This window comes from Anthonomus grandis, chromosome 12, assembly GCF_022605725.1.
Source record: "Anthonomus grandis grandis chromosome 12, icAntGran1.3, whole genome shotgun sequence".
NCBI classification, from domain to species: Eukaryota; Metazoa; Arthropoda; class Insecta; order Coleoptera; family Curculionidae; genus Anthonomus; species Anthonomus grandis.
The window spans coordinates 29519261-29540833 of NC_065557.1; the positions used below are offsets into that span (position 1 = coordinate 29519261).

The 21573-nt window shown below is 30.3% G+C and overlaps 1 protein-coding gene and 1 long non-coding RNA gene across 2 annotated transcripts in view; one reads left to right on the plus strand and one right to left on the minus strand.

Moving 5' to 3' along the window:
* Positions 1-10097, minus strand: part of LOC126742618 (molybdenum cofactor sulfurase 3) — a 49398-nt gene extending 39301 nt beyond the window's left edge. Inside the window, exon 1 of the mRNA XM_050449346.1 lies at positions 9803-10097. Within this exon, the coding sequence (XP_050305303.1) occupies positions 9803-9872 (70 nt within the window). The 5' untranslated portion in view covers positions 9873-10097. The remainder of the gene's footprint in view (positions 1-9802) is intronic.
* LOC126742627 (uncharacterized) overlaps positions 1-17433 on the plus strand; it is a 48980-nt gene extending 31547 nt beyond the window's left edge. The window contains exon 4 of the long non-coding RNA XR_007662619.1: positions 14886-17433. This is a non-coding gene — a long non-coding RNA (uncharacterized LOC126742627). The remainder of the gene's footprint in view (positions 1-14885) is intronic.
* Positions 17434-21573: the final 4140 nt, after the last annotated feature.

The window sequence follows — 21573 nt, forward strand, 5'->3', positions numbered from 1 at the left end:
CTATGATATATTTTGAATACTTTTTGTATAGCATACCATATATCTAAAGAAACATAAGTCATTAAAAAATAAAAATTAATTCTAGATTTATTGCGACTACTGCTCGTTTTAAATTCTTTCATAGACTAAATACTAATGATTATTTAGAAATATTTAGCTGTTTTGTTTGTTATGTATAGGATAGTTTACATATGCTTTCCTTAATATAAGGAGCATGTGAAGCGGTTTTTTTCATAATCGATGAACCGTCCTTTTTGTCATGCTGCCTTCTTTTTTCATAGAGCGTATTCTTTTTTTTTCTTTTGACAAATAAACGATTTGTACTGTAATATTTTTTTTGTTGTTTATTTGATTCAATACGTTCTTTGCAATGAAAATTTTAGTTACAGGGGTCTCAAGTTAACACGTTAACCCAACTCACGTTAACAGGGAAACTTGCAGATATTTGGCAACTGAAAGTCCTCATTTGACCCAACAATATCACATACAGTGCCCTCATAAATTTGATATGTGGGCAAGTATTGTGAAATATCGAATCTTTGCACCCTTTTTTTTCGGAGATACAATACAACGGAAAGCGCTACTGAGACTTTCTATAGTTTGGATTTATCCCTGCTTTAGTTGTTTTATTCCTTGATCCACAAGAGGCTGACATACCTAGTAACGAGCGAGATATGGTTTCAACAAGACGGGGCACCTCCTCACTTTGCCATTGCTGTTCGACAATTTTTGGATGCAACTTTTTCTAACAAATGGTGGCCACCCGATGTAACCCCATTATATTTTTTAATAGGGATATTTGAAATCCCAACTTGATGTGAATAGACCAAATAATATTGATGACTTAAAGCCAAGGATTTAACAAGAAATTAGACTTGTCGATCGAAAATGCATTGAATTGACAAAAAATTGAACATCAGTTAAAATAAATATTGTATAAAGTTTAATTTTTTAATAAGGTATGTTTCACTATTCAGTCTATTACGTCAAATTTCACAAACCGCTGACTTTTATGGTGTGCTATGCAAAAAGTATTCAGGATATATCGTAGAATAATTATTCTAATATAAGTAAAATATCATATGCAGGGTATTCCATTTATAAAAATTAATGTTGACGCCATAGTTTCTACTTGAGGTACCCTGTATAGAAAATTTTTATTGTAAAAAACGCGCTAGCGACAATGCTAATCGACGTGTCCGAAAAATAAAAGAAAGAAAAAATACCTGAATTTTAAATGAATTTGGCCTTTTCATCGTGAATGAACTATATACATAAATGATTGTATACTTCCAGCATTTGATAAAATAAATTTTAGGAATATGCAATATAATTTATTAATTTCGGTTGCAATAAAGTATTATAATTCTTATTTAAACATAATTATTTCGTAAACATTATTTATAAAACATTGACAAAATTATTCGGTGAATTTGAAAATGCAAAAATATACAAGAGATTTCATTTAAGGAAAAAAAATATCTCAAACTTGTTCAAAATATATTTGATTCCAAAATATAATTCACGTTACCTAAAAGAATTATTGGAATTATTACCTAAAAGAATTATAGGATTTTTATATTTTTGTTTATCAACTTACAAACTTAATAATAAGTTGAATCAGATGGATATTCATGTTTATGTTTTGTATTTTTTTAAAGACCTATTATCTTTGTTTTAAAAGGACTTATCTCTTTCTTGCTACGTATACAAATATCGTGAGAATCGAATATCGTCAGAAATGCATCTGGGCAAACAAACAGATTCGAGATCTCATCTTGTGGAGAAAATATACTCATTTTAAATTTCCACTGTGATGAGTCAGCGTAGTGGTCAATAGGCAACATTTGAGATTGCTTCAAGAAATATTTTAAACTTCAAAAATTGCTAAACTCTGTCAAACACCTCACCTCCAGTTAACCTCTCTTTGATATGTCATAATGGGAACCTCCATCGTGTGACACATCGTTGTAAGCAGCATGTAAAATGTTTATTCAACAGTGTCAAAAAAAATGTGTGGTAATAAAAGACATTTTATCAACTTAAACTTTAGTAGGCCAAATGGTTACTCTCATTGTGTCACACATTATTTTAAATGGCACTTTTCCATTTTACTTCGCCAAAAAAAAAATTGGATGCAAGTTGAAGCGGTTTACTAGTAAAAATGTATGGTAATAAACTGTTCATTAAAGCCAAATAGTTCATTTTTTTGAAAATACAATATATCCTTGAATCGTCCAATCTTTGGAAAACCAAGTGGATATCTTTTGATAAAACAATTTGTATTTACAACAAGATCCCCCGCATTACGCTTTGACAGTTCGAGAGTAGCTTAATAAACAGTTTCCAGGGATGTGTATTGATAAAGGAGCGAATAACTCCCGAATATAGAGATATTAATGGACAAACACTTGCCAATGTTCGTGAGGAATTTCAAAACAGACGTTATTAGTGTCTCGCGAATGACAGAACAGATTTTGAGCACTTAATAAAATAAATTCTGTGAACTGATTAAATTGTTTCACCCTTTAATTTTTTCACACCTTTACTCTTTATAAGTCTATAAACTTACATTTTTATACACGACTATAGGATACCCATATGACATACTTCAAGTATGACTTCGATAAATATTCACTATTACCAGACATTTTGGCTCATTATTCGCTGGTACTTCGATCTATTTAATTATTTTGGCACTTGAATAGACATTTTAATGCTGCTCACAATGATGTATCAAAGTGAGGTTAGCTGGAGGTGAGGAGGTAATTGACAGAACTTTGTCATATATAAAATTAAACGTCAACCCTCTATATCAAGATTGATGTGTGTTATTTTTTAAAGAAGTGTTAAAAAGAAAACGAGAATATTCTAACATAAGTGTTCATTTTTTGGCGTATTTACTTGATTTCTATCACAAATCATCTAATCGTAAATTGACTTTGTTTTATTTAAAATTTTCTAATTTTACATACCATAAAAAAATTAAATTTTTAATTTTCGAAAAGAGCGCTATGAATAAGCTAAAAATGTTAAATTTGGGTCAGTCTACATACAATTTGACATTTCAAATTTTGTTAATTTCTTTCTCTGCAGTTATTTGTTGGAGGATTCTAATAAAAGCTACAGCGTATAAGTTAAAAATGTTGTAACAGTTAATTTTTTTGACGTTATGCAAAGAAGTTCTACTTCTAGAGAATCAAAGTTTATTTCCTCTATTTATACTTTTATCACCTGCTTAAAGACATTAGTCATGCTGGTCTGATGGATCTCATCTTAATCGTAATATACTTTAGAAAACGCTGGCAACTAAAAATAATAATTTATGTCCCTATATATTGCAAATCATCAAGTTCAAGACAAAGTTCATTTTCTAATGCCCCATAAAAATCCGCGCCTGCAGTTAAAAAATAATTCATCAACGTTGCCGCGATTGACGGATCTCGTCTTAACTGAAATACAGCATACAGAGGAAGGCGGCTCGAGCGCCACCTAGAGATTTAGGACGGAACATATGCTAGTATATAATATACATAATCGTGCCAAACGAGATCCGGACAATTTTTTGAAAAAAGTCGTTTTAGACCTTTAGCATTTAAATGCTACCTATATACACGTGTTACAAGGCGAGATCCGAAAACGGATCTCATCTTGAAAATCGGATCTCGGGTTGTTGATCGTATAACAAAAATGGATCTCAGCTTGTAATCGGGATATATATATATATATATATATATATATATATATATATATATATATATATATATATATAATATATATACCGGGTGATGCGTCGCCGAGCGGAACATAGGAAATCCTATGTAAATTTTAAGGGGGTCAATTTATGGGTTCCCTATACATTTTACAGAAAAAATGTAAGATAACTTTTTAAAGAGACCAATCTGGTAAACCCACGTGCAAAGTATTACAAAATTTTAATAAGCGAATCTTAAATGATTCGCTTATTAAGAAATATTTAAATATTATATCTTTAATAATGATATATATATAATATTTAAATATTCCTTAATAAATAAAAAAATAAAATTTATTTGGCTTAGGTACGCCAATAATAAATTATCCATTTATATTAGCAAGTTTTTTTATTTGTTAAGGAATATTTGCGAATAGCAGTAATTCAAAATAAAATGTGTATGAGATCACACATATACTGGTATTAAGTCTCAGTTGAATTAGTTTGTATTATATTAGTTTTTATGTATAGTGATTATTGTTGTGCTAGGTTAGGTTAGGTTAGTGCAGCCATTAAAAGATAGCAGCACTTTTTGAGCCTAAATTTTTGTTTCATCCAAAATGCTTGTTTTTTTTGATTAAATACTTCCAGATTCAACCGGCCTTAGATTACTACTCATAACAGTTTGAGTTTTAAGTTACTGAAAGTTTTAGTTTTAGATAAAGGCAATGGTTTGAAAAAGTCAGCAGAAGGGTTGAAAAAACGTCAGTAATTTTTACTATAATAGAAGCCAAAACATGTTGACTCCTGAAGTATGTTATAAAAAGCTGCATTTGCTAGAAGGATTTTCCACCAATTGTAAATTTTAATATGTCATTCGGGCTTGTCACTCCAAAATTGCTTAAGCCTAATCAAATAATAACAAATTACTACAATACTATTATCGCGAAAATAGATAAAAAATAATAATAATTTTAGTTCTAAGTTAATTCCTTCGATAGTGGACCGTTTTATTTTTATTTAAAAAAAGGCGAGAATACCTAAAGATATGAAAATATAAGGCCTACGTTGATCCCCTTCCCGTCGCTTCTGGAGGTACCTCTTTATTTGCTACCAACCACCACAGTAGCCACCACTTGCGGAACAAACATTCCCGCCCCCAAAAATGACATAAAAGACGTTTTTCAACTAAACTAAAAATAGAAAATAAATATTCTAAAAGATGAATTTACAGGCATTACATGGGTTCATCAATTTTACAGTCTTCAATCGAAAGAGGACATATTTTAATGACGGGTCTGTGTAATAAACCGGATTTTATTTTTGAAGTAACCACTTTTACTACGCTGTCCTGTCCAGGGTGTACTTCAGTTACTCTACCTAATACCCTCTGCAACGGAGGGGTTTGTTCATTGGTAATTAAAACTACAGTATTTAAACGTATGTTTTCGTTACATTAGTTCCATTTTGAACGTTGTTGAAATAAATGCAAATACTCGCCCTGTCATCTCTTCCAGAAATCCGCGTGCATTTTTTGTACCAACTGCCATTAATTTAATTGATTTAATTTTAGATGCGACAGGCATGGATCTGGAAGGGTATTCATAGCCTCCATGGTCAGAAAATGGCCGGGAGTTAATGAATTTAAATCATTTGGGTCGAATGAGATTGCGGTTAAGGGACGTGAATTTAACAGAGCCTCCACCTGGGTCAGGAATGTACAAGACTTTTCATATTTCAAGATTTGTTCGCCAACTACCCTATGAAGATGTGTTTTAACCGACTTGAGAGATCTGAAGCTAATTCAAGATTAACTGCCCCAGTAGCACCACAACAAAAATTGTTTGACCAATGGCAAATATAGGCAATAATTCGCTGCATTTTCGCGAGTGAAGAAAATTGGTTAAGAATAGTATCAATAATGTTTGAATCAACTGTAACATGTAAGGTCAGAACCTTTGTCTCAAGTATTGATTTAGAAAAAAAATCACACACAACAATTTATGTTCAGTTGTACCAATAGTTGGATGGTTCCAAGAGCCAGGAAGGGCCTTTTCACCAAATGAAACTATTTACTAGTTCAAAAGGTGTACACCCTTGAGACCCCAAATGTCCCAAAAATCTACTATATTTCCAGCATTTTTGGGGGAAATCTCTTGCACAAGTTTGCTATAAATGTCTTCCATCGGTGTGTCGATGATGAAAGCCGGTGAAGAGTAACTTGTGAGTCACTCTAAGCAAAAATTACATCAAATATAATAGAATTATTATAAGTCTCCGTTACAAAGTAGGTTGCCTTTGTAACGGAGACTTATAATATGGTTATATTTGCCGTTAGGACTGCTGCGCAAAGCTCTAACCGGGGCAAAGTTACGACTTGTTTAATTGAGGCTACTCGGCTTTTTAAATAAACCAAAAGCGTTTGAGTATTCTTATTAAGAAATTCTATTCGAAAATATATTACGTCACAGTAACCCTTTTGAGAAGCGTCACAGAAGGCGTGTAACTCCAACCGAGAATAATTTAACGGGTGAATGTGTTTTGGGATAGTAACATTTGAAATGCAATGTAGTTCACCTTTAAAGGTTGCCTATTTGGATTAAAGATCCTGATTTGGAGCCTCGTCTCATTCCAGGTCTAAGAGCCACAACTGCTGCATTATATGCCTATCAAGCAAAGAACTTGTTTTATCATCCAGAACTGATACAAAATTACATCCAAGGATGTGTTCAAAGCAGAATGATATGTAGGAATACCAAAAAAAAAATTATTGAGAGAGATTTTTCCTTGAGGTACCCAACCGAAAATTGTTTCAAGGGCGACGGGTTGCCCGGACTCACCGAACTTGCGTCCTAACCTTAAAAAATATGGCAGGAGTTTCGCACCTAGGTTTCGTCTGCTAGGGGCAAATTTTCTAAATGAGTCCAATCAGTAGTATTGATTGAGATTTGTGCCAAGTCTGAAGAGACTTTATTAACTACACGAGTGTCAAAGGAAAATGTAGGTTGTATATGATGCCGTGCCTTTATTGTACAGTGGAGAATAACATTTTTTTTTTTTTGAGGACATGCCGTTTACACTCTCAATTGGCACTGAGAACTTTTGCCTTTTGAAACCAATGCGCGATAATGCCTCGGATATAAAATGAGCCATGCTGGCAGTATCGAGAAGTATTCGCATAGGACGTTAGGTGCTTGAAACATCAATAACGTTAACCAATGTCGTAGATAACAAAACTATAGAATATTTAGGAAGATGGCAACTAGAACAAGCTGAAAATTGGACTTATGAAGCCGTAGGATTTAATGAACATAATGCTGTCCCTGCTAGCTGGGGGTGCTGAATTTGACATGAAAGCTGGTGGGAAGACCGTATTTGACATATAATAGTGAGCTAAAGAGCTTGTGTTTTTCGAAATGTGACATAGGGTATGATGAGGTAGGGTAGCTAAATATCCGACAGTAAATGGTTGATTGATGAGACTTAAGGAGACTACCTGATGCTTGTAGATAGTTTTGACAAATAGAATTTTGTTTAACAAAATTTAGCCTTTCTGTGGGAGATTTTTTTAAAAATGATTGATATCGGTATAATAAATGAGATAGTTTGCATAGTAGGCAGCTAGTTGTACTAGCTTTGGGGGTACTAGCATGGAAGGACAAGGGAACTTGTGATTTCCTGAATGTATTGCATGCATTGCCAGTAAAGTAATTTTGTTTTTGTTGTGGCTTTTGGAAACTGTTAGTGACCTTTGCTCTAGATGAGGATGACACTAAAAAATTTACAGATTTCAAAGCGCGACAGTGACTTTCTAAAAATTCACTAAGATCTGTATATAAAGGTTGTTCCACCGCACTATTATCTAATTAAAATTTTGTCTCATTTGGTAATTTATTAAGCATCACATTAAATAAAGGAAAATCATATTGAGCTGTGGGAAACTTTAAAAGTTTAAGAGCTGCCACGTTTGCATTAAAAGTGTCAACCAAGCCTGTCAATTCCTTAGCTCCGGGACATTTTACTTGGGGGGCATTAAAAATTTTATTATAGTATGTCGTAGCTAACATACGTTTATTGTTATAGCGTTTAAGCAAAGCGCTATAGGCTATTTTATAATTTGCATCCGTTAACATTAAATGAAAAATTAGATGTCTTGGTTTAAAGAAGTCCTTAAATGTAAGAATTTTTCTACATCTGAAAAGTGCGAATTATTGTGCACTAAGTTATTAAAAATCTCTACAAAATTGGCCAGGATTTTAAATCACCATCAAAGATAGGCGTAGATAAGCGAATTAAAAAGATAGATATATTAAAATAAAGAATATGAAAATAAAATATATGAAAAAAATAAAGCCTTCCTTGATCTCCTTCCTGTTGCTTCTAGAGGTACCTCTTTATTTGCTGCCAACCACCACAGTAGCACTTCTCAATTACACTGGGTACCTTTTAGCGCGATTAATAAATTAATTATTAAAATGTTGTGCCGGAACATTCTATTAAATTGAACCACAGGGGTTTCGATTAGCTAAACAAAATAAATAAATTATTCGTTTTGTGCCAAAATAAAATTTAAACAAAGATTTCCCTGCGGAACAAACAACTATAGTTTTCGCAAACTATTTAAATTCAACGTTTTTAGTTTTTAACCCAATTTAATATCTTAAAATAATTTCTTTCCAGCCATACTCTTTGCTTCATAATTTATTTTTTGTATAATTTCTTCCTTACATGTTTTATCTATTACTATCAGTTATAGAATTTCCAATTGCTTAACTATGTGAATATTTATTTATTTGCAATAGAGGAACTATTATGAGTAAAGCTAATTAATGGGGATTTGCTGGTATGCAATAAGTCAGTTGTGTATCAGTGTCAGTTGTTACTGCAGCCGATTGTTTATTACAGAATCCTCAAATTGACTTAAGTTAATAGTTATGACAATAGAGATATTTGCTTTGAGTTGATGTAAGAGTTAATTTAAGCAACTTGCTTTTTTGCACTCTTGCAAAACACTCATTTTTCATAAGGGTATAAAAATGATTCAGGATCTAAAGGCTACATCTAATCTAAATATTTGAGAAACTTCATAATGCTTAGCAATCAAATAAGAATTACTTAAAAAGTATTTTAGAGATTGAAGAGTTTTATACAAACTATATTCATTATATTTTTTTAAATATATGTTTTGTTTTTTTTTAGTGTAATATTTTTTATTAACTTGTAGTTTTTGTTTGTTGTTTTAATTTTATTGTTTTACTATTTTTCTTAATATAGTGCTATATTAAGAAATAACTTTTTACATTGTAATAATTCTTTGTTAAATGTATATATGTAGTTATGATTACGTGAAATTAATTTTGCTATATTACAAAAATACTGAATAAGGAATCAAAAACTATTATAGTACGCTATTTCGGAAATCAAGGTGGCTGCTGCTTTTTAATACAAGGGATTACGTCGCAATAATGAAAATATTTCAGATTGATAGAGCAAGGTTTGTTATCACAATACCCAAATCTAACATACTATATGGATACTGTTTTGTACCTTTACTTTGACAATTGTCATTTCTGATTTATATACTTAGCAGACGTATTGCAGATCATTTGATTGCTGTTTTTATATTGCAATAGATATTTGCATTATTATCTTATTATGATTGATTATGGTCTTATTAAGGCTTGTAAATAAAAGTGTTATATTCTTTTTACAATAAAATAGTTTTTTACTGTTTTAAGTATGGCCAAAATGAAGAAATTGTACCGGTTATCGGATGTACAGTAGGGTACAGGTTGGTGACATGACCGTCAATTGAGTGTCCATAATAATACATGCAATATAGAAACTATATTTAAAGTGATTTTATTATAAACTTGCTAAGGAAACTTATTTCTTAAGTGTGAATTCAATATTAAAAAAAAAACATTGTGAAAACTCAATATTTAAAGAGTAAGAAATATCGAGAAAATTATTAAAATCTTTTTAATGCATAAATTAATTTAAAATAATATCAAATAAAAATATCTTATTTATTATTAAATAGAAATAATTAATATAATATTTATTCAAGAAAAAAATAAATAATATTTGTAGCTCTAATGAATTTACCTCCTAATCGTGAAAACTCCGTTTTTATTTTTTGCATTTGTTCATCGGTATAAATCTGCTTTTTATCCATGTTAATATGAAGCTAAAGTAGCGTCTTTAAAACCAACAGACCGCAACAACCACAGGCTCTAAACTAACAAACACGTTTTAAACGACTTTCACATCAAAGTATCATTGACATCACATTAAGATAAACCCTAAAATAACGAATTTTGAATATATCAGAGTAACCGTTTTAAACACTTAGATATGTATATCGCGTTAGTAAAATACTTATTATTACTTAAATCCCAGCTTTTTAAAACTATGAAAATATAATAAGTAGATAGCCGCAATTATGTTTTAACATGCAATATTTATTATTGTTGGAAAAACATCATCTAGGGGAGAGCCGAGTAAAATTAATAACTTTTCGGTATTTACATCTTACTAAGCAGTTATGTCTCAGCTTGATCTTTATTATTTATTTTTAATAAATAATATATTCAAAAATTAGTTTGTATTTATCAAATATCTTGAATTCGTATATATATATATATATTGATGCAAATAATTAATTTTCTTTGTTAAAAGATAAAATTTATAACTTTCAGTGCTATTGAATTAATTCTATGCAAGTCTGGTATCGTGGAGTGCATATAAGAGGACAATTTTTATTATTTGTATAAACTATTTCTTTTAAACAGAAGAAATTTTCTTGTTTCTATTTATTTTTAACTGAATGTTTCTATAATATTATTAAAGAGCTGTTTTTTAAGCGCAAGGTAAAGCTGGCAATATCCCTTATTTATTAAAAATAATTATTTATTTTAAAATTAAACATCGTTATATATATAATTAAAGCTTCCTGTATTTTCAGCAACATGTTCCTTTTCAACAGCATGTTCCTAAGAAAAATCTAGAAACATTAACCCCTTAAACAAGGAAGGCATCCCTTTTTTTAATTGAAATCGGGGTTAACGAAAATATCTCTTAGCTCCCTGCATATTGCTTATTCCCTCAAAAATATCTCAAGAAACGACGGTATTATCTTTTTACATACCTTTGTGTTGTGACCAATCTTTTGTTTTATCACCAGTATTGATTTGAAGCCGGTCTCTCTGCAGCCTCTTGATCTAAAAAAATGATAAAGGAAAATAATTAAAAAAAATTAAAAATATGACAATGTGATAACGATAAAAGAAATAATATAGTTTTTAGGACTTATTAAGAAAAAAATTATAAAATCAATTTTCCTATTTGCCTGCCTGTACATTATATATTACACTAGTGAATTTTTTTTCTTGGAACTAATTTAGATTGGATTATATATATTTTTTTGATTTAATGTGGCTATTGGTTTATATACAGGGTGTTTTTTTAATATTACGACGAAATTCAGGGGCGAGTTCCTTGGAAGAAATCAAGTAAAAAAGTTTCTATGAACATATGTCCCAAAGATCTTAAATTATAGACTACAGGGTAGTAAAGTTTAAAAAAAACTTACTTTTCTCGATAAAAATTATACTCATGTAGATATTTTTCTGAAAATTGGTACGCAGTTTCTAAGGATCCAAGCAACACATTATATATTATTATCATTAAGTATATCTATCAGCAATGTATAATGGTCAAGGTTTAATCTGGTTTTTAAACTCGATAACTACACCTTAAATATTGGATGAAATGACCTTTATATTACTGTATAGCTTACGATCTACTTTTCGTCTACTACATCTTATGGTGTAATAATGGAATATCATACACAGGGACAGCTAGAAGAAAGTCGGAAATGCAGTTATGAAAGACAATAATTATACCAAATAAGATATACAAATGAAAAAATTCTTAATACGAATTTGCTCAAAACTAAACAAGGATTTAAAAAATAAAATTTATTTTAGAAAAATGCAGTTTTACTTTCTTTTAATTAAAAAATATTTACGATAAACCCTTTATGGACGCCACTAGTAAAAATTGTTTTTTTCTTAAACGTCGAAGATTGCCCTCTGATATATAAAACATTTGCAAATTAAAAAAAAAATGCCTACATTGGTAGTAAAGTTATTTTAATTTTTTTTTGAAAGAAAGAATTTTAGAACGAATGTAAGACACATACGTTCATATAAAAAAAATTTCTTACTTTTTGTTGGAGAATTACCTTATAAAGTTTGTCGGTAGAGTTCTTGGACACCCGGTATAATATACCACAATAGATACCTTTGTTATACATTTCATGTCAGAAAATAAAGGTTTTATACTATTCAACTAAATATTCAACGTGTTATTAATGGTAAGTATATTTGTTTAGACGCTCATTCTATTAAACGCATTTTGTAAAGGTCTTTAAATAGTATATTATATACCATACTTAAACCTTTAACTTTTATGAAATAATAATTGTATATTATTAACATGTAATAAAGCTTCTTGTTAAACGTGAATAATATAAACATAATATTAAATTCCACAACGTATATCACACGGACATCTTATCCGATATTTATAATTAAAATTCAACCAAAAATGTACACTTGGTGTAAACCAAACTAAACGTTTAAAGCATTTTCCTACTCTTTTTAAATTTTTATATTCGCCATTGGCATTCAGGCAGGCTTTGAACCTGAATATTTTTTTAATAGAAAAGGCTACGCTAATGGTTTTGTTTTTTATTTAACCTTGTAATTAAAAATATTTTTGATTTTTTTATTTCTTTTATAGCATATCTGGTGTCTAGGTAATATTTCGCCCGATGCACGGTTTTCACAGAAAAAATAAAAACCATTATTGTGGATAGCCATAACGCCTAAATCTGATTATCTTAATCAAGTATTACTTTCATAGTTCTATTTTCAGTATTTTTTTAAAGTTTTCCGGTAAAACATTCAAATACATACCTCAAATACATATATCAAATGTATCAAAAAAGAAAGATTTTGTCTTTCAACTTTACCACCCTGTAGTGTAAAACATAAGATGTTGAGGACATATATTCATAGGAATTTTTTGCTTGGTTTCATTCAAAGAAGACGGTCTTGAATTTTGCTAGGTAGTTAACTATTAATAGTCAACCTTAATGCTAAATTCATTTATTCATCAATAAATTAATTTTTTCATTTATTATTGTTGCTGTGTACCAGATTTTAGGCAACGTTTTCTTTTTACGTGAACTTTCGATGCTATAAACTACACTGTGCTTTTAAATAAAATTTCTCAAAATTGATCAGGGTACCAGCTTTCAGGGCAGGTTAAGAGATGGAAGTAAAATTACACTTTTTAATTGGGCAAACGTTCGAACTAAAGTTCTTCAGTTCTTCGTTCAGCTAGTATTCTGGAACCCATTCTGTTTCTGCTTGACTAATTCATGTTTTTAGGACTGCTATTTAGATTTACTTTACAGATCTTTTAATAGCCAGGTATAGATGAGATGTTATTCAACGGCTCACATTAAAAGAATTTTGTCAAATTGGAGCAGTATTAATTATTTCAAACTAAAACTTTTTAGTAGGCTGCAATTGATTATATAGTTTGGCTGCTTTGGGATAACTGCAATATTGAGAGGGTAATATTATGTCGAAACCATATTATTTGCCTCATATTTGGCAGTTATGTAGAGAGTCGTGTCGTGACGATCTTAAAAAGAAAACGTCTCAACCACCATTTTTTGCAATGGGCTCGTAAGTCGTTAAAAATTCTGGAAATCTTATAAAATGTAAAATCTTTGATTGATATAGTACTAAAATACACATAACTTTAAATATACCTTTATCATTAAATTCTTAAAAATGTGTTGTGAATGAGTAAAACCTTACCATCATTTAATAAAACTTGTAAAAATGCCAAATCTTAAGTAGTCATTGTCTATGGAAATTATTGATTTAAATTTGGTTTTTAATTAAGGAAAAGCTTTATTTCCTATTCAGTGTGATACATGGATACATTCCGGCGTATATATTTTTTTACTAGTTTTGAATCTATGCCATAGACTTATCCAAGAATCTTAGTTTAAAATGTATGTTAAGATTACTGCATTTGAAAAGTAAACCATTTAAAGGAATAATAATAATAATTTTTATAATTGACAGTCGTAAAAAAGATATATTTTAAAACATATTATGTGAAAGTATAAGTTTTACACATCTCCTTCTACACTTGTTATATAATTTGCTAATATACTGGATTATACCAAAATAAGCTAAAATAGTAAAATATTTTAAAGGACTTCTATATTAAACATTAACTTCAACAATCAACAGTGAAGTAGGTTTTTAAGAAAATTGCTTTATATACTAAATTTTTCAAAAGTCATTTTGTCTAAACAACTAAAATGGGTTTCTGGGTTTCAAACAAAATGTCTCTAAATAGACTCAAAATCTAGGTATTGCAATTTATTTATCACTTAAGTTCACACAGTACCAAAGGTGAATCAGATTTTAGATAACTGCCAACTCACTGAACCCTCTTCAGTTATGTAATCTTTCAATAATTTCCTTATTTTTTTGGTTGAGATAGCTACTTGGTTTCTTCTGATTTCACCTGAGTGAACATCTTTGAACCCTGAAACGGATAATGTGTTTTCACTTTAAAACCATCTCGGTCTCGTACGAAATTGTGCAAAACTACACAAGGTTTTACTATATCCATGGAATATGCAGGATCCAAATTTATCGCACGATGGAAGATTCGACATTTGTTGCTCAATATTCCAAAAGTACATTCCACGTACCTTCGAACTCTGCACACACGATAGTTATTGATTCGATTTTTCAATGTCAAATTATGTCCACCATATGGTTTAAGGAGAGGCCTATGTAAGCCAAAATCATCATTGCCTATGAGGAAGTGAGGCATTTTGGGGTTTTGTGTCCCTGGAAAATATTTGCCCTCTGGTAAAACTATGGTGCCGTTAATCCAGATTCCATAGTTGACAATTTTGGAATACTTTAGAATCACAATCTTCCCATACACTCCTACATTAGGGTGAATAATACAGTACAACCACACAGCCAAATATCTGGAAAAAAAATAGAAAAATAACTACATAGAGAAAAAAGTACATAGTTTATAATCATTCTTGTTTTAATAATTTGTTTATATTTTTCAGGTAAGCACGTTCTAAAAAAGTGGACGCAAGTAAGAGACTCGTACCGAAAATCAATTGCAAAATCAGAAGCAGGGGTGTCAAAATCAAAATCCTACATCTACGCATCTAAGTTGCAGTTCTTATCCAAAATAATTGAAGAAAGAGAAACTGAGGACACTCTTTCGTAAAATGTGATTGATCCTTTTAAAGATGTGGATGATTTGAATGCTAGTGATGAAAATGACCTACAATGAATTCCAAGCGTACCAAGTGATAATCCAACAGGTCCAGTAGCTGAAAAACCTTAGTCATCTTTTAAAAAACCTATAGCAAAAAAGCGCAAAATGGATTCTTTCGAACTTGAAATGCTTGCAACCCTAAAAGAACAAACAAACCGTCATATTTCATTTTAAAAGGATTACTCCCATCTTTAAGTGTTTGTGATGAAATGGACACTTGAGGTGCTAAAAACCATAAACAAAATTAGGCAACGGAAGCATTTTCTTCCTTCTACATCTGCCTCACCATTTCACCGTTGTCGTCTCCATGTATTCTCCACCAATGAGCTTGGAAACGACAATTCGATTATTTTGTAGTAAAAAAGAGCAGGCTCCAAATTAAATTTAGGAATTTATTTCAGTTCTCTAGCATTTATAGTTACTTCACAATTAATTTTCAAAGTTCGAATAAATAGGCCATGTTTAATTTTTTCCTTGTGCCAGCGCGGCCGGGATGATACGTCACAGGCGCCCAAGTGGACGCGACGACCTACGCTAGCATGCCGACCGCGGACGCTGCTTTGTTAATATTATTATGCATGTTTTTGCTGTTGTTTGTGTTTTTCAAAATGTCTGCTCCACATACCTGCTATAAATATTGTATTGTATTTTAATAAGTTCATATGTACATATGTTCTATGTCGAAAAACGCCTTAGACAAGAAAAATAGTTGGACCGGTATTAGCCTATATTTACAATGTTAACGAAGTGAGCCGAATTTTTCTAGCATTATGGTGACACGCTTACTTGTTTTTGAGTGTATTTTAGGAGATTCTTGGGTTTTTTTAAGTAAAATTTTTGGTTAAATCTATACTTTTTGGATATTACATCAAAGTGGGATGTTTAGTGTTTTGATTCAAATTTCGTAGGAAAAAGAATTGCCAGATGACATTTTTTGCAGATTTGGTGGCAAACAGCTCGTTTCAGGTGCGTGATTACAGGTCCACTCATTTTCCTTCTCTAAGAAAAATGCTTAGTTTTTAAAAAACAGGGTGTCAAACTAAAAGTTTATTTTGAATTATTTTTGAATAGAATTTATCGTTTTAAAATATTAACGTTTATATAATGGGTAAGTTGTCTGACTGACCACGAACAAATCCCTGCTCCATTGTAGTTAGTCAACAAGCAAAATACGTCAATAATAAAAGTTAAAAGTCAAAATGTCAACAAACAAAACCACCCTGTCAAAATAACGCCTAGGCACTAGGCTGTGGCTGGCTGGCTAGCGAGCGCTCTATAATACACCGTCGCGTCGGCGTCTATGACGTAGCGCGTAATTGGGACGGAATCTAGGGAGGTATAAAAAACCCCAGACTAGCAGCCTTATAACTGTGCAAATACTGACCCTAACAACTTGAAATAAACGTCATTGTTCTTATAAACTTATGTTGTATTTATTTTTAGGAAAATATATATATATTTTTTTTAATTTTCCAAGCCCATTCTCCCCAATCAATTACATGTATCTGGTGCTCAATATTGCGAGGACTATATTTACAGTTTATTGTGATAATGCGAGTTCAAATTATGTTCATAATGAATTGTACACAAGTAAAACAACTATAACAATTTATTTAAATCGTTTCTTTATTAAAATCTAATTAAAACTCGTTTTTCGTTTTATTTTATAATATTTTTTTTTATTGTAATATCTTACCTCAAAGTAATTGCCAACATCTCAATCGGTTGAATACATTCGCTCATAAACGTATTTCGATTCGAAGTTGGTCTTGAAGCTTCACATGTAATGCATCAAATAATTTTACCGACATTCTAAAGTAGTTAATAAATTTTCCCTCGTGCTTTCTTAACTTTAAGGCAAAATTATGTAAAAGACTCCAAATTCCAGCCGTCGTGTAATAAGAGGATGCTTCCAATAAACTCTTTTATTCCTTCTTCGTTTTGTTAAATCTTCTATAAAGAAGGAACATTGCGATCAATTGTTTTTCACCTTTTTAGAACCGTATATATATGAAAGATTTCAATCGTTTTTTTAACGATTCGAAAACGAACCCAACCGAACCAAATGAAACCATATACATGTGAAACGACCCTAACAGAATATTCATTTTGTACGTCTTTTTATAAATTTTCTCTTTTAGAAATTAATATTATTTCTTCATTGATGTAAATTCTGTTGTATTAAGTGAGTACGGTAATAACTTATCGATTAAATAATTGATTTATTGTTATTGTAATTTTTGTTTGGTTCTGATCTAATCATCGTATTAGTTGTGTAAGTTGAGATATAAATTAATTAATTGATTTAAATAAATAATAAAGAAATAATGTCCTTCAGATCATAAAATCAATCAGCAAATATTATTAATTTTATTTTCCAATATTTTGTAATTTTACGTATTGTAGCATTCTATTGATCAATAACATTTATATTGTACTTTAATTATATAAGTTATTTGCTAATTTTTTTAAAAATTATTCTAGTTACTTTATTTACCAATCAGATCTTTTTCTATTTAATATACATGTAAATTACCTCTCCTTGAATTGAATACTGATCCTATTTATTCCTATTCATTTTGATCCCAATAATTAAACCACTTTTTACTTTATTAATAAGCAACATTTTATAAATCATTATATCTACCTTATTTTTGATTAAACTTAAAATTTTAAGCTAATTAAGGCAATTATTTTTATAATAATTCCTAACATTTTCTAAAACTAAGGTTAAATTATTAACTTAACTATTCTTATCGTATTGTCCTACCTCTAAAATTAACTAATTAAGGTTAAAATAATGTATAAGATTACTTAGGTTGATTCTTGAGATCTTTCAAACCCTAAATTCATTAGAATTAATATGTCAATTTAGGAGAATAAAGATATATGAAAATTAGCAAGTCTTTAGTTGTTTTTATTTAAACAATAATTATTTTTTTACGCGGTCGGTCTAAACTTATTTTTTATAAAATAATAAATTTATAAACATTACTAAAAAATTAATATATACAAAACAGGGTGTTACAAAATTTGGTGCAATTTTTTTTGACAGCGTATTGTTGGAGTTAAAGTACGACATTATTTTCCCTATAAACATGTGTGCTAAAATGCACCCCCTCTGACCTACAGCCCTCGCAAATTGCTTGAAGAGAATTTATGATACGTCAAATGTTTTGAAAATTTGAAGTGGGTTTCCCATTGTTTTGGGTCCTTTTGACATTTTTCCGAAAATGGTGCAATCCCAATTTTAGGGAGGGATTCAGGAGACCTCATCATTATGTTTCTAATACTAAATTTAAAAATCTAGAACATTAATCTAGTTAGCCATAAAACGGTTAGTTAGTTAGTCATAACCACCTAATTAGCCACAAAAAATCTAAAATTTATCATTTTTTGCATTTTTCCGTTTTGACAAAAAATTAAAGCAGTCACAGCCTACCTCGTTTTTTTGTAATTTATAAGTTTATTGGGTTTACTTCCCTTTTGTTTATTAACGATTTTCTCGACGCTTAAATTGAAAATTGCTGCCTAGCGCCTTCGGCCGTAGGCCATCATCAGGGCTAAGACATTGTCAACAACAACACTATTCGAAAAAAAAACGGTAACCAGCATATTGGCCTATTGTTTCTTGAATACGTAAAAAGACATAGGCAAATATGCTATCCTATCTACAACTGATCCACTCCATGTAAACATAATGTTCCTTAGGGGGTGCCATAATATGAGGGGAAAAGATGGAGTCCCATAAAGGTCTATACAGGGTGTTACCACATATATGGTACAAATATTTGAAGAGCGTATTGTTAGAGTTGAATTAATACTTTTTTTTTCCTAAAAATATGCATCCTAAAATGCCTCCTCTCAGTGCTACGGCCTGCGCAAATTGCTTTAAGAAAAGTGATTATATAGAACCGTAACTGCAATTATGCATTAATTCTTCTGAAAAATGTTCCTGTTTTTTAAGTGCTTTTTTTTTATTTTCCGTTCAAAAAATAGTGTAAATCTAATTTTAAAGGAGGATTTCGGGGAGTTTACCATACTGGTGGTCCATATCTTATGTTTCTTATGAGAAATTTAAAAATCTAAAGTTAGCTATGAAAAAATCAAATTTTAAGATAAAATTTTTGTCTCTTGCATTTTTTCGATACAATTAAATTATAATCTAAATACAAAAAAGCAGTGTGTTTTATTTATTACATATACAAGCTTTTTTACTAGGTTGTAAATATTCTTTGACAAGATAAAGATCAATTCGACCATACTTAACATATATTTTCTATTTAGGCTAGAGATTTGTTCCAAAATCAAAAAAATGCTTAGAAATAGGGTTTTTTGCTATTTTTTCACATTCAACAATTTCCTCTCGCAACTCATCTAAATTTATTGGCCCGCTCATAATATTTTTAGGCGAATAAAGTATTATCAATTAAAAATAGCTTTATAATATGATAGTTTTACGGACCAGCCCAAACATTGAATTTTTGAGGATACTGAGTACGTAATTAGCAACTTCTGTGCTCATTTTCCCGAGAACAATATCGAACACTAGAAGAATTGTGTTTCCCAGGTAATGGAAAAGAAGATTAATCGAAAAATGAATACTCCGTACAAAAAGTTATTTGCTTCTTCCATCAAGGCTTCACAACACTCCATTGTAAATTCCAAGTATTTGCTTTGCGGAGTCTTCCGGTACTACTACTACATAAAGCCAATAATCCGACAATTCATTCTACTTCCACCATACGTGCGAAGCTGCTTGTTTATGCCAGAATCACTTTAAAAACAGCTATTTCTGTATATTATGGTAAAACGCTATTTAGTACTGAAGTAGGAATAGAATCTATGGTAATGTTCAGTGTATTTACCCTAGATGACTCAGGAGGTTCCAAATAACTAATATTTTTAGCATAAGACTTTCTCTTTCTATCTTAAACGGTTGATCTCACGTTGGTTTCCTTTGTTTTTATTGATTCAGTATTCAACATACTGAATCTAAATATAAATACTGAAATATTGGGTATTTGGTTTTATTATTAGATTCCTTTACTGATCGTAAATGTAAATACATAAGTAAATCTTGTTACCATTCTGTACAACGTAAATTCACAAATTGGGGTTGCAGTAAGATATTGATTGACCCAAATTTATTTTTTCCAATAGGTTTTTTCCAATAAGGTCATCTTCAAGATAATTTTTTACCCAAAAGAAGTTATTACTAAAAAGATAATTTAACAAAAATAAAAAAACTTTTTCATGGGTATCTTTTCGATTTTGGGCCAACAATAAAGGTTTTTCCTTTGGGTTTTTTAATAGGATTTATTAACTTATAGTGCACATTAAAATTTTCCGAGCAACCCATATAAGGAAAAAAATAATAAAATGAGAATTTTTTTTTCTTTATTTTCTTGCAAATTTCTTATTTTTTGGTCATTGATTTTTATCATAGTGCATTTGGCGCATCCTAATACATTTACATGGGACGGTATCATTTATTTAATAAAGTGGTTCTATAGGTTGTCGATAAAAACATTGATATACAAGGTGGAAATAAATATATGATTAATAATAATTTTATGTTTATCTGTTACACCTTTTAGAAGTGGGATATGAAAATCTTAATGAAAATAATTGAATTTTACCGCTTATTTTTAAATATTGGAGTTTATCTTTGAACGTATATACTTGATTGCTTTGTACAGGGTGGCCAAATAAGAATGCGAGGTACTGTATCTGGGAAACTATTCATCGTAGAAGCTTGCGATAAAAAAATTTATTACTAAAATGACCAAGAGAATGACCTGGAGAATATTTTCAAGTTTCTAAAATGGCCGCTAGGGAGCGCAACTGCAATCTTGAATATAGAAAACTGATGTTTCTGTAAATTTTGCTGAATTAACCTAACAAAAAAATAGCTGATTATTAAAGTAGAGACTAATCCGAACCTTTTTTATATGAATAGTTTTGCTGTATCTCTAAAAATAAAGTGGTGGGGAGTGTTCAAAAGTTGGCTTAAAACACACCCTGTATACTAAAAACGCCTTAGCCGATTTTATCAAACTTAGGCTAGTTGAAAAGAGCTATTATTAGGCTACGAATATTATTATATTTCTTGTTTTTTTAGTTTTATATTTCGCCGCTAGAGGGCTTTTTTCGGCTTTCTGACACAAATGACTAATTTTCTCAAAAAACTTAATTGCGTTGATGTGATTTTTTTTTCATAGAAAAATAGCTAAATGATGTCTAAATAATCTTGCGGAAACCGCAACTCGATATCTTGTTCCTAACCTAAAATATAGGCCAAAGAATATTTTATACCCTTAAATTTTAATTTTTTTATACTAATTATTTTGGAATTTTTTAAAATTCACTACTTTTGAAAACAAAATTTACCATTTTTGAAAATATTACCTAATATTACTAAAAGGTAAGTATTAATAATGCTTATATCAAAAATCAGACCTATTTTA